The sequence below is a fragment of the Salmo trutta genome, chromosome 5 (genome assembly GCF_901001165.1).
Source record: "Salmo trutta chromosome 5, fSalTru1.1, whole genome shotgun sequence".
NCBI classification, from domain to species: domain Eukaryota; kingdom Metazoa; phylum Chordata; class Actinopteri; order Salmoniformes; family Salmonidae; genus Salmo; species Salmo trutta.
The window spans coordinates 60,033,793-60,048,631 of record NC_042961.1 but is presented as its reverse complement, the minus strand read 5'-3'; the positions used below and the strand labels follow the sequence as shown (position 1 = coordinate 60,048,631).

The window sequence follows — 14,839 nt, the reverse complement described above, 5'->3', positions numbered from 1 at the left end:
TGTCCGCATAGCCTCTTCCAGACACGTTTGATTTATATATATATATATATATATATATATATATATATATATATATATATATATTTTTTATTTTTTTTATTTTTTTTTCATAATACAAAAATCAACAACTTAGATTGCTACATCAAACGTGTCTAACAAAACAAAACACAGGTATTAACAAGAAAATACTAAAAAACAAAAAATATCAATGTAAAAAAAAATTATAATAATAATTCTAGTGCAATTGTATTCACTCTGAAAAAATCTAATTATAAAGATTCAGGAAGATGTTATTGTTATTCACTAGGGATAATATCTTAATCAGATAATTAAATTAAATAAAAAATGTGTAATTTGGGTACAGAATTCTGGAATTTTTGTTTGTGTATAAAGTATTTGGAAACAAGAATAAAAAAATTCACAATCATTTCAATGGTCTTGTTATCATTGAAATAGTAACATATTATATCCTTCATGTCAAAATCATGGGTAGTGTTCATAATGGCAAATAAGTATTCTGTAAGGTTTTCCCAAAATTTTGACACAAATTTATATTCAAAGAACAAGTGAGTGAGATTCTCCCCTTCTTTTTCCACAGAAAACGCAGATATCATCAATAGCCGCAAATTTGGACAACATAGAATTACATGGATATATCTTATGTAGAATTTTTAAAGTGCACTTCCTTAAATGTGTTTGGTATACAATATTTGTAAGGCCTTAACCAAGCTTTTTTCCAGACAATGTCAGGAATAAACATGTTCCAGAAAAATGTTCCTCTCGGCGTAAGTTGGTTCCGTGAACGGAGAGTTTGTCTTATATATTTATTACAACAAGATTTCTCAAGTAAGCCCACGCCTTCCAATCTGAGTTCTGGATAAACTCTGTGATCATCACCAAAGCTAAGATGAGTTTCCATTAGTGTAGTTAGACCACTGGGAACGGCTTTGATCACAGAAATAAACTCTCTGAAAGGTATTGGAAACTCATTCAATGTTATAAATTGTTCATATGTAAGAATATTACCCCTGTTGTCAAAAACATCAAGAACAAAGCCAATATTCCTCTCATGCCAGCTGGGGTAGAACAATGACTTATTCCTTACAGTTATGTCTGAATTATTCCACAAAAGAGCTTTATGTGGGGAAAAATTGTGCAGGAAACATATTTTCCAGGCCATTAAAGCTTGTTGGTGAAACCTAGCCAATTTAGCAGGGAATCTTTCAGGAATATAATTACATTTCAGTAAAAACTGAAGCCTTCCCAACTTATTAAACACATTATTTGGAATGAAATACTATATTGATTCAGTATTGATCAAACATCTTTTCAACCAGTTGATCTTGAAAGTGTTATTTATGTCAACATAATCCAACACTTCCAGACCTCCTTCAGCTCTTTTATTAGAGAGGACTGACTTCTTTAGTTTGTGAGACTTATTTTTCCAGATGAAGTCAAGAAAGGTCTTGTTGATCTCTTTACAAATTAGAGGGATTTACAAATATGAGGGGTACACAAAGCGAGACAGTCTCTCTGCCTTGGACAGAAGTATAGAAAGATCTCTTTGTAGCCAATTATTAAATAGATTTTCTTAATTTTAGGAGAGAAATTCATGTTGTCTGACTAAGTGTTTTTTGACAGATGTATTCCTAAATATTTAACACAGTACTTTAGAGGAATGTTTTTTATTACTTTATCATCAGAGTCATATAAACATAATATTTCACATTTAGAAACGTTCAGTTTTAAACCAGAGCCAATAGAGAATGCAGTGATAGCATTAAGGACGACCTGGTCTTTGTCTCTTAAATAAAGACTAGTATCATCAGCCAATCGGGAAATTTTGATTTCTTTGTTAGAAATGGTTAAGCCATAAGAATTTGCATTATTCAGAATATCTAGAGGTAGAAGTTCCACAACCAAAATGAATAAAAGTGGCGAAATTTGGCATCCCTGTCGTACACTTCTGTTGATACTGAATCTTTTAGATTTATTACGTTTTAGTAACACAGAACTATTTATATCTTTGTAAAACATGCGAATGACTGATAAAATGTAAAACTAAACCAAAACGTTTATGTGACCTAAAGAGAAATTCATGTTCCATTGTGTCAAAGGATTTACAGAAGTCCAAAAATAAGACAACCGCATCTGAGTGAATTGCATCTGAATAATCTAGAAGGTCCAAGACTAAACGAATGTTAGAGCTGATGTGACGGCCCTTCATAAATCCTGTTTGAGTCTCATTTATAATGGTATCTATTCCTTTCTTTAATCTTTTGGCATAAACCAAAGCAATCAATTTGTAATCAATATTTAATAAAGTAATTGGTCTCCAAATTTCAATGAGAGAAGAGTCTTTATCGGGCTTCGTAATCATTGAAATAAGGCCCTGTTTCATAGTGGAGACCATTTCACCTTTTTCAATGCAATCTTGAAACATTAAAAATGGTGTGTTCTAGTAACTTCCAAAACTGTGTATAGAATTCAACTGACAGGCCATCAGGGACAGGAGATGTCCCATTCTTCATTGAATTCAGAGCCTCTCTAATGTCTTCAATTGACAGAGGTGAATCGCAAACTGAGTGGAAATCATCCTCAATTACACGGACAGAATTCTGAATGTGGCAAATGTCACAACCATCTTCCTGGAATTGTGAGTTGTAAAGGTTTTCATTAAAAGGAATTGACAAATGTTGATATTGTAATGGGATCTTTGCATAACACATCATTCATTTTAAGTGCAGTTCTAGATTTTATTTTGTAGTTTCTCTTTTCAAGTGCAAAAAAAAAGCTAACTAGTGTTTCCCTTCCCCTCTTCAATCCATTTTGCTCTTGATCTGACAAAGGCACCCTCTGCCAGGTCTGTGTACAGCTGTTCTAAAGATAAACAAATAGCAGAGGATGGTTTCGATCCATCGACCTCTGGGTTATGGGCCCAGCACGCTTCCGCTGCGCCACTCTGCTAGACAGACAAACACGACATGTGCAGCTTGAACTACTCCAGGACATGACGTTGCAGGCTAGCTCAGTGCTGCCCCCTTTCATTGAGTAATTCCAGTTGAAGGCCGACCGGGGTACTGCAGGCTGTCATTAGCACTACACAGAACAAAAATATAAAAGCAACATGCAACAATTTCTAAGATTATACTGAGATACAGTTCATAGAAAGAAATCAGTCAATTGAAATACATTCATTAGGCCCTAATCTATGGATTTCACATGACTGGGAATACAGATATGCATCTGTTGATCACAGCTATCTTAAAAAGAAAATAAAAAACATATATATATATATATATATATATATATAAAATGTAATTATTATTTACAATGACGGCCTACCCCGGCAAACCCTAACCCGGATGACGTTGGGCCAATTGTGCGCCGCCCTATGGGACTCCCAATCACATGCAGCCTGGATTTGGTACCCTTCCCCTGATCTGTGCCTTGACACAATCCTGTCTCGGAGCTCTACAGACAATTCCTTCGACCTCATGGCTTGGTTTTTGCTCTGACATGCATTGTCAACTGTGCAACCCTTATATAGACAGATGTGTGCCTTTCAAAATCATGTCCAATCAATTGGTAGAAACAGGATGCACCTGAGCTTAATTTCGAGTCTCATAGCAAAGGGTCTGAATACTAATGTAAATATATATATTTTTACATTTTATATACATTTGCAAAAAAATCTAAAAACCGATTTTTGCTTTGTCATTATGGGGTATTGTGTGTTGATTGATGAGGATATTTTTTTTTTGTTAATACATTTTATAATAAGGCTGTAACATCAAAATGCAATCTGTTCGCGAACTCACGCGACCTGTGTTGATTGACAGTTTGGTGGTCCAATCAGAGTGCCGAGTGTGCGTTTCAATGTTATTGGTACCATACACATGGTTAACAGATGTTATTGGTCACATGGTTAACAGATGTTATTGGTCACATGGTTAACAGATGTTATTGGTCACATGGTTAAGAGATGTTATTGTTCACATGGTTAAGAGATGTTATTGTTCACATGGTTAACAGATGTTATTGGTCACATGGTTAACAGATGTTATTGGTCACATGGTTAACAGATGTTATTGGTACCATACACATGGTTAACAGATGTTATTGGTCACATGGTTAACAGATGTTATTGTTCACATGGTTAAGAGATGTTATTGTTCACATGGTTAACAGATGTTATTGGTCACATGGTTAACAGATGTTATTGTTCACATGGTTAAGAGATGTTATTGTTCACATAGTTAGCAGATGTTATTGGTCACATGGTTAACATGGTAATATTTGAATGGAGAAAGCTGAGCTGCGCTGCCTTTCGATTCTCAGTATCGACAGGTGCTTCAACGACGCACTTAAAAGGCTCTACAAATACATGGTCAATCTGCATCTGCATTAGCCGCGCGGCATTTATGGTGATATGGCCTCTGCAGAAGTCAGGGAATTCATATGTCTTGCGCTTCGCTGTTGTGAAGGAAGTTGTCAGGGAAGTTTGTTTGTGTTTATACAGGACCTCCCGCCCTCATCTACCATCTACCATCAACCAATCACGTCAACGCGGAGTTCTATGGAGCGCTCATATTGTTTCTGAAGTAGAGAGGCGCACAGCGATGCCGTAAAGAGCTCTATTTTGCCTGTGGAGGCACGCATTGCTTCAAACAGCATCGATACGGCGCTTCAGACCACGTTTCCAGATCGAGCATAAATTGGCTCTTAGTTAACGTTCTTTCTGTGTGGTGTTTAGGTTGGTACAGCACTTTGTGACATCGGCTGATGTAAAAAGGGCTTCATAAATACATTTGGTTGACCTACCACCATAACCCGTTCAGACACTTGTCTCCTCCCCTTCCATCTACGCTGATTAAAGTTAATTTACCAAGTAATGTCAATAAGGGGCGGCAGGTAGCCTAGTGCGTTGGGCCAGTAACCGAAAGGTTGCTAGATCGAATCCCCGAGCTGATAAAGTAAAAATCTGTCCTTCTGCCCCTGAAGGAGGCAGTTAACCCACAGTTCCTAGGCTGTCATTTAAAATAAAATAAATTGTTCTTAACTGACTTGCCTAGTTAAATAAAGGTTTAAAAAAAGGGGTCATGGAAAGAGCAGGTGTTCTTAATATTTTGTATACTCATTACTCTATTCAAGATTAAACATCAAGGATCGGACACTCCCCCCCCCCCCCCCCCCCCCCCCATTTTCACCTAAAATGACAAAAAAACTGCCTGGCCTGAAGAAAGGATATGCTGATTCTTGATACCATTTGAAAGGAAACACTTTTAATTTGAGGAAATGTGAAATGTAGGAGAATAACACTTTACATCTGGTAAAAGATAATACAAAGAAAAAAACATGCATTTTCTATTACATTTTTTTCTCCATCATCTTTGAAATGCAAAAGAAAGGCAATTATCTCACTTAGGAGTCTAAGCGCAATTTAGATTTTGCCCACTAGATGGCAGCAGTGTATGTGCAAAGTTTTAGACAGATCCAATGAACCATTGGATTACTGTTCAAAAGTCTGCCCAAATGTGCCGAATTGGTCAATTGATACATTTTCAAGTACATAACATACAAAAATTATATGGTAATAAAAACTAAGTTTACACACTCCCATGAATGTCATAAATGGTGGATCATTAGCTGGACACCGATGAGCAGCATTAGGTCAAAATGGATGATAAATACTCTTGGACAAATTGAAGGTGATATTTTCTGTTAAGTATAAACATGTTTTAATGTATCAATGACACCAGTCTGACCATCCTCATCACCTGAGAGACTAACAAAACAACCAGGAAGTCCTGTTTACATTTTAGTCATTTAGCAGACGCCCTTATGCAGAATGTCTCTTACTGGTCCCCCGTCAGCTTCGAACCCACAACCCTGGCGTTGCAAGCACCATGCTCTACCAACTGAGTTACATATAATAACCTGAACACATCAGACTTTGGCAGTGTTTATTTACATGGGCAGCCCAATTCTTATCTATTCCTAGAACAAAATTGGGCCTTAATGTGCTGTTGGCTTTATTGGAGTTGGGAGTTCCAACTGGGAAGATTCACTTGAATGACCCTCCCTCCAAGTCGTAATTACACGTGGGAAACTGAGAAGACGTTGTTACCCAACGCTTCCCCACTGACTTCTCAACGTTTCAATCAAAAGATGACGACAAATCTGTTTCTTGACAACTTGGTTTGTCCATTTCACTTCCTAGCCTTTGGTAACTGTTCCGCTGTGATGCGAATCTCTTTGATGTCTTAACCCTTGTCAAAGTGGATAATGTAGCTACATAATGAGGCTATCTTTACCATATTCACAATGTTAAAGTGATGCTCCAGAGCTTTTGTATTTTTTTCAGCCAGTAGTTTTGAAAGTAGTGATCACAAGCCAAAAAGGGGTCCCACGAAAATTGTGCACAATTGTGTACTACGTCATCCATTTCGTATGATATGAAACAAATTGTTTGCAATTTCTAGGATGTTACAAAGAATTTGTACAATATGATAAAAAAAAAAATGGAAATGCTTAAAGGGATATTTAAGGATTTTGGCAAAGAAGCCCTTTATCTTCTTCCCCTGAATCAGATGAACTCATGGATGCCATTTTTATGTCTCGGCATGTAGTTTGAAGGAAGTTGCTAACTAGTGTTACCGCAATGACTGGAAGTCTATGGCAACTGCTAGCATGCTAGTAGATACCATAGACTTCCAGTTATTGTGCTAACACTATTTAGCATTGGCTCGTAAAACTACCTCTAACCTCCTTCATACTGGATGGAGAGACATACAATTTGTAAAATAAAATCATAAAAGGCCTAAATCCTAAAATCCTAAAGGCCTAAATTCTAAAGGCCTAAATCCTAAAGGCCTAAATCCTAAAATTCTAAAGGCCTAAATCCTAAAGGCCTAAATCCTAAAATCCTAAAGGCCTAAATCCTAAAGGCCTAAATACTAAAATTCTAAAGGCCTAAATCCTAAAGGCCTAAATCCCGAAGTATCCCTTTAAGATCCCAAACGGCACCTTCAAGCAAGTTAGTTAAATGTATTGTTAGCAACATTAGCTAGCTTATCTAACTTGCTAAAATCTTAAATGGTTGAAGAATTGTTCCGACTTCAAAAAGCACTTGAACACAATCATGTCAGACTTGCGACTTCCTTCCTTCCCTTTTTTCTTCTTTACAAACACAATACAAAAGATACAAACAAAAAACATCACACAAACATCCACAACATCACTCCTGCCCAGACCCACCTGTTCACACTCCCATCTCCAGCACCCGCATCACTCTCCGTCATATGGCCTCAAACTGCACCATTTTGTTTCTCTCCATTGCCCACACTTTCAACATTTAGATAATAAAGCATTTGAATTGCAACTTCCTTATTGGGAAGTTTTCCACTTCTGATGTGCACGTGAATGCCCCAATAGTTTCCTTTCTTTGTGGATGTTTTTAACATGCATAAACAGATTACTCTTCACACTGAATCTTTTCCCACAGTCACCACAACTAAATGGTTTCTCTCCTGTGTGAGTCAGTATATGATTGTTTAGGGTCTTCTTGTGTCTGAATCTTTTCCCACAGTCTCCACAACTAAAAGGTTTCTCTCCTGTGTGAGTCCGTATATGTTCGGTTAGAGTGTGCTTGCGACTGAAACTTTTCCCACAGTCACCACAGCTAAACAATTTCTCTCCTGTGTGAGTCTGTATATGTTCTGCTAAGTTCCCCTTCTGAATGAAGCTTTTCCCACAGTCGCCACAGCTAAATCGTTTCTCTCCTGTGTGAGTCCGTATATGTTCAATTAGGTTCCCCTTCTGACTGAAGCTTTTCCCACAGTCACCACAGCTAAATGGTTTCTCTCCTGTGTGAATCAGTTTATGCCTGGTTAGATTCTTCTTGAGACCGAAGCCTTTCCCACAATCACCACAGCTAAAACATTTCTCTCCTGCGTGAGTCCTCATGTGCCTGGAAAGATCTTTTTTGAGTTTAAAGAACTTGCTACAAATGGAACAGGTGCAGGGATTCCCACTGTGACAGAGTTGGACATGAGCCCCCAGTTTACAGGTGGAGTTGTAGCGTTTTTGGCAGAAGCGACATTCACTGAGTCTCTTCCTGGCGAGAGTCACATGTCTCTGCAGGTCAGCTTTTAGAGGAAACGTTGTACCACAGTCACGGCAGCTGTGAGTTTTTCTAGATGTGATGCTGGGTTTGGAACAGTGTTCCTCCAAAGGCGGGCTGGGATCCAATAGTGGACTGATGTCAAGTCCTACTGTGTCACTGCTTACAGCTGAGCTGTGGCTGGAGGCATTGTTTTGATTATCTGGAGGGTCACAGAGAATGTCAAGATCCTTTAGGTGGGTCACAGTTACAAAAGGTTTGAGATCCACTGGTTTAGAGTCACTCTCTCTGTTCTCCACAGTCTGGGTTTGGGGAAGAGTCAAGCACCAAAGATGGTCCTCCTGATCACATTCACTTTTCACACCTGAAGGAGTGAAATCAAACTCTATGATATCAGGCTCCACCCCTTGAAGCTGCTCTTCCTCCTGACTGGTCCTGACTTCCTCCTGTTCCTCTTTAATCTGTGTGGGCTCTGGGTCCTCCTGCCCCAGACTGGGGCTCCACTCCTGCTCACAGTGCTGCTGCTCAGGGGGAACTTCCTCTTCAGAGACAGAGAACTGCAGGGAGTCTGGAGGGAAGGAGAGGAGGAGCAGATGTTATTTATATATTACATCATTAAATAGAACACTTTAATCATACAGGTGAATTATAGATCTATATGATTTTAAAATATCAAATGGCTTTATTGGCATGGATGTCTATGATCTACACAGCCTGTAGACATGCCTGAGTCCAGCTAGATATATGCTCTTAACACATCCCATATAAGACTTGGGTTCTCATTCCTACTATGGAACTCACTGTGGCTAATGTGTACAAAAGTCCTGACACTCTGTCTAACCCTTAATAATTGTTGTGTTCAATACGGTTTTGGAAACCTTAGACACTCAACTTTCATATCAACTCAAAATAATATTACACCTGTGCTATTTAGTGTTGCACATTGACCTGAACTACAACACTCCCTGAGCGAATGAAAACACGGGGTGGGATCAAAAACAAACATGGGCTCGAATTGTAAAGTTATTTTTGGACGATAATGATGTTCAGTTTTTAGGTTTCCAAAAACCATATCACAATCAAGAATCAATTGTTTTTTTAGATAGAGCTGAGACGCAGTTTTATTTTTAAAATGTATGCCAAACAAAAACCATTAATTCCAAAGTTAAACAAACTCTTTGCACAAGGACTACTTTTAAAAATGTCCACTGAAAATTTTACAAAAACACATTTACTTGAAGAACAGCACAGATGTAAAGTTTGGTAACAGAATGACTGTAAAATCTGTTTTTTGTGTGACCCAAGTTTTCTAAAAACTGTAAAATATATATTCTGATTCAAGATTCAAAGATGTCTGCAGGAAGAATGGGATGTCAGCTATGATATTACACCTCGAGTTAAAAAAACCTACACTGAACAAGAAATATAAACAACATGTAAGGTGTTGGTGCCATGTTTCATGAGCTGAAATAAAAGATTCCAGAAATGTTCCATATGCACAAACAGTTTATTTCTCTCAAATTTTGCACACAAATTTGTTTACATCCCTGTTAGTGAGCATTTCTCCTTTGCCAAGGTGTGGCATATCAAGAAGCGGATTAAAAGGAATGATCATTACACAGGTGCACCTTCTGCTGGGATAATAAAAGGCCACTCTAAAATGTGCAGTTTTGTCACACAAAACAATGCCAAAAATGTCTCAAGTTGAGGGAGCGTAGTGTGGGTGAGCGGTTTGCTGATGTCAACGTTGTGAACCGAGTACCTCATGGTGGAGGTGGGGTTATGGTATGGGCAGGCATAACAATAGGATTTTATCGATGGCAATTTGAATGCACAGAGATACTGTGACGAGATCCTGAGGCCCATTGTCGTGCCATTCATCCGGTGGGGTGAATGGTAGCACCATGTCTAGAAAAACTCACCACTGCCGTGACTGTGGTAAAACGTTTGCTCTGAAAGCTGACCTTCAGAGACATGTGACTCTCTCCAGGAAGAGACCCAGTGAATGTCGCTTCTGCCAAAAATGCTACAACTCCACCTGTAAACTGGGGGACACCGGACACCTCATGTTTCATGTTTCAGCATGATAATGCACAGCCCCATGTTGCAAGGATCAGTACATAATTCCTTGAAGCTGAAAATGTCCCAGTTCTTCCATGGTCTGTATACTCACCAGACATGTCACCTATCGAGCATGTTTGGGATGCTCTGGGTCGACGTGTACGACAGCGTGTTCCAGTTCCCACCAATACCCAGCAACTCCGCAAAGCCATTGAAGAGGAGTGGGACAACATTCCATAGGCCACAATCAACAGCCTGATCACCTCTATGTGTCGCGCTGCATGAGGCAAATGGTGGTCACACCAGATACTGACTGTTTTTTTTATCCACACCCCTACTTTTGTTTAAGGTATCTGTGACCAACAGATGCATATCTCTGAAAATCCATAGATGAGGGCCTAATGAGTTTATTATATAATAATTAATTGGTAGGTCCAACTATACTTCTTACTTCTGTAAACCTTCATTATCCTTCCTCATGAGGGAGAGAAATTAGAAAACTATCTTAAAGATACAGTGAGCTCCAAAAGTATTGGGACACTAACAATGTTTTTTGTTTGTTTTGGCTCTGTACTCCAGCACTTGAAATGATACCATGACAATGAGGTTAAAGTGCAGACTGTCAACTTTAATTTATAATCGGGTGACCCGTTTAGAAATTACAACACGTTTTGTACAAAATCTCCACATTTTAGGGGACCAAAAGTATTGGGACAAATTCACTTCGATGTGTATTAATCAAATTCACTTATATGTGGTATTAATGTAGTCAAAACTGAGCCAAAACAACAAAACATGTGTTACTGTCCCAATACTATTGGAGCTAAATGTATGTGGAGTTTTTGTAACAATAACAAGACACTAGGTAATGCTCTTAAAATCTCACATTAGGCAAATCATTTCTGCAAAATGAAAATAAATGTTATTAGTTGGCCTTCCTTAGTGGTCTTAACTTCAGTATTATTGTGTTTTGATGTATTTCTTATATTTGTCTGGTAGATGTTTAAGACACCTTTTCAAAAAAATTTTTTACCAGAAATCAAAGCCTTTGCTTATTCCTAAAAAAATTGTTAAAACATGCATCTATGCCTTTATTAATATATTCATTTGACATGCTCCTATGAATTTCACATGTTGGTGCTCATGGGTCCTTTTACTTGGAAATGGCCTCTGTCCATTTACCCTCAGCTGATCCAAAAGAAAGAGATAATATCTCTAAAGAAATGCATCGGCGTCGGAATGGCAAAGCTAGCCAGTTATGCCATTTCAATACGTTTTTCGTGACACACAACTTTTAAAATCCTGCACGGGTGGATCTTACATTTAAATAGCTTAGCTAACTGTCCTTTCAAATGGATTCACAGTGATCACTTTAGCCAAACAGTTTATCAATAAAGTAGAACTATAGCTAGCTATCAGTAGATATACATACTAACCTCTTCTACATAGTTGATTCTCCGGTGTCCTCCGCAGCAGTCTCCGTAGCCGATCATTCTCCTCCTGGTATTCTACTACCGTTTTCTCAACTGCACCGAAAATCTCCACAGCAGCCGCCGTTAAACGATCATTTAAAAACAAACGCAACAACTGTAGTTTAGACATATTTCAGTCGAATGACATTTGGGTAACGTTACCCTACTTAGTTCAGTCAGTATGTCTTTCTTTCTTTCTTTGCTTCACACAAGGACTGCAAAATCAAAACAAAGTCTTCTCTAATCCTACTTCCGTGTTCTAGTCAAATAATAATAATACAAAATGTTTTCCTTGGTTGTAGTGGGTGGCGAACCCGGAAAAGAACAACAGCGCCGCCAGCTGGATTGGGGTTTACTACTCTACAAGGCAGCCTACAAACCACTAGAAACTGGTTTAGGATCATCAGGAGTCGACTTTATAACATGATACAATATTAAATAAATATCATGAATGAGCAGCATTAGGTGAAATCTGATGAAACATACTCTAGGTCAAAAGAACAAGACCTTTTCTGGAGTTTTATTTGATGTATCAATCACATCAGTCCAACCATTTTCTCATCAGCATGACAGAAATGACAACAACAAAAAAAGCAGAGGAATTCCTTTTCTAATGATGTGAGAACATCAACGGACTTTGAACAGTAGACCGGTGAGTTTCCTCTAATACTCTGTACTGTTTATTCATTACATCAGCCTTTCCTTCCAGTTCTCTGCTGCCAATGACTGGAACGAACTGCAAAAATTACTAATGCTGGAGACTCATATCTCCCTCATTAACTTTAATAAGCACCAGCTGTCAGAGCAGCTCACAGATCACTGCACCTGTGCATAGCCCATCTGTAAATAGCCCATCCAACTACCTCATCCCCATACTGTATTTATTTATTTATCTTGCTCCTTTGCACCTCAGTATCTCTACTTGCACATTCATCTTCTGCACATCTACCATTCCAGTGTTTAATTGCTATATTGTAATTACTTCGCCACCATGGCCTATTTATTGCCTTACCTCCCTTATCTTACCTCATCTGCACACACTGTATATATACTTTTCTACTGTATTATTGATTGTATGTTTGTTTATTCCATGTGTAACTCTGTGTTGTTGTATGTGTTGAACTGCTTTGCTTTATCTTGGCCAGGTCGCAATTGTAAATGAGTACTTGTTCTCAACTAGCCTACCTGGTTAGATAAAGGTGAAATAAAATTTTAAAAAAATAAAAATTCAAATAAATCTTTATTTATTTACATTTAGCAGACAGTTTTATCCAAAGCGACTTACAGTAAGTTCATTCATCTAAAGATAGCTAGGTGAGACAACCACATATCAAATAAAATAAAATTGGATTTCTCACATGCGCTGAATACAACAGGTGTAGACAGGTTATTTAAATTACAGTGAAATGCTGAATAAAACAGGTGTAGACCTTACAGTGAAATGTTGACTTACAAGCCCTTAACCAACAATGCAGTTGAAGAAATAGAGTTACGAAAATATTTACTAAATAAACTAAAGTAAAAAATACAACAAAAAGTAACACAAAATGACATAATAACAAGGCTATATACAGGGGGTACTGGTATCGATTCAATGTGGGGGGGTACAAGTTAGTCGAGGTCATTTGTACATGTAGGTAGGGATAAAGTGACTATGCATAGGTAATAAACAGTGAGTAGCAGCAGTGTAAAACAAAAGTGTGGGGGGGGGTCAATGTAAATAGTCCAGGTGGCTATTTGATTAATTGTTCGGCAGTCTTATGGCTTGGGGGTAGAAGCTGTTAAGGAGCCTTTTGGATAATGACAAAGTTAAAACATGTTTGTAGAAATGTTAGCAAATTTATTGCAAATGAAATACATAAATATCTTATTTACATAAGGGTAGAAACTGTTAAGGAGCCTTTTGGTCCTAGACTTGGCGCTCCAGTACTGCTTGCTGTGCAGTAGCAGAGAGAACAGTCTATGACTTGGGTGACTGGAGTCTTTGACAATTTTTTGGGTCTTCCTCTGACACCGCCTGGTATAGAGGTCCTGGATGGCAGGAAGCTTGGCCCCAGTGATGTACTGGGGCCAAGAAGGTACTGGCACTACAGAAGGTACTGGCACTACAGAAGGTACACACTACCTTCTGTAGTGCCTTACAGTCGGACGTCGAACAGTTGCCATAGCAGACGGTGATGCAACCGGTCAGGATGCTCTCGATGATGCAGATGTAGAACTTTTTGAGGATCTGGGAATCTTTTCAGTCTCCTGAGGGGGAAAATGCATTGCCGTGCCCTCTTCACAACTGTCTTGGTGTGTTTAGACCATGATAGTTTGTTGGTGATGTGGACACCAAGGAACTTGAAACTCTCGACCCGCTCCACTACAGCCCCGTTGATGTTAATGAGGCCTGTTCGGCCCTCCTTTCCTGTAGTCCATGATCATCTCCTATGTCTTGCTCACATTGAGGGAGGTAAGAGACTGCTATCGTTGTCGGTGATCAGGCCTACCACTGTTGTGTTGTCAGAAAACTTAATGATGGTGTTGGAGTGGTGGCTTGGCCATGCAGTCATGGGTGAACTGGGTGTACAGGAGGGGACTGAGCACGCACCCCTGAGGGGCCCCGGTGTTGAGGATCAGCGTGGCAGATGTGTTGTTGCCTACCCTTACTACGTGGGGGCGGCCCGTCAGGAAGTCCAGGATCCAGTTGCAGAGGGAGGTGTTTAGTCCCAGGGTCCTTAGCTTAGTGATGAGCTTTGTGGGCACTATGGTGTTGAACGCTGAGCTGTAGTCAATGAACAGCATTCTCACATAGGTGTTCCTTTTGTCCAGGTGGGAAAGGCAGTGTGGAGTGTGATTGAGATTGCGTCATCTGTGGATCTGTTGGGGCAGTATGCGAAATGGAGTGGGTCATTGGTTTCCACGATGATGGTGTTGATGTGAGCCACAACCAGCCTTTCAAAGCACTGTCATGGCTACCGACGTGAGTGCTACGGTGTGGTAGTCATTTAGTCAAGTTACATTTGCATTCTTGGGCACAGGGACTACGCTGGTCTGCTTGAAACATGTAGTTAGACGGAAGAACGGTGGCTAACAATTATTCCCTCGAAAAGGCAGGAAGCTAGGAAGAAACCTAGAGAGGAATCAGGCTCTGAGGGGTGGCCAGTCGTCTTCTGGCTGTGCTGGGTGGAGATTCAAT

At 39.1% G+C, this 14,839-nt stretch overlaps 2 protein-coding genes and 1 non-coding gene across 3 annotated transcripts in view; 1 reads left to right on the top strand and 2 right to left on the bottom strand.

The window, feature by feature from the left end:
- Nucleotides 1-14,839, top strand: part of LOC115194677 (zinc finger protein 37-like) — a 1,069,572-nt gene that overhangs the window by 1,028,879 nt on the left and 25,854 nt on the right. The gene's annotated exons all lie outside the window — the stretch shown is intronic.
- trnam-cau (transfer RNA methionine (anticodon CAU)) lies at nucleotides 2,896-2,967 on the bottom strand. Its single transcript has one exon. It is a non-coding gene; the product is annotated as a tRNA-Met (tRNA).
- LOC115194679 (zinc finger protein OZF-like) lies at nucleotides 7,181-12,029 on the bottom strand. The gene is made up of 2 exons (XM_029754581.1): nucleotides 11,623-12,029; nucleotides 7,181-8,693 (listed from the first exon to the last, which is right to left on the bottom strand). The coding sequence occupies exons 1-2, from the start codon at nucleotides 11,786-11,788 to the stop codon at nucleotides 7,390-7,392; spliced, it is 1,470 nt and encodes a 489-aa protein (XP_029610441.1). The 5' UTR covers nucleotides 11,789-12,029; the 3' UTR covers nucleotides 7,181-7,389.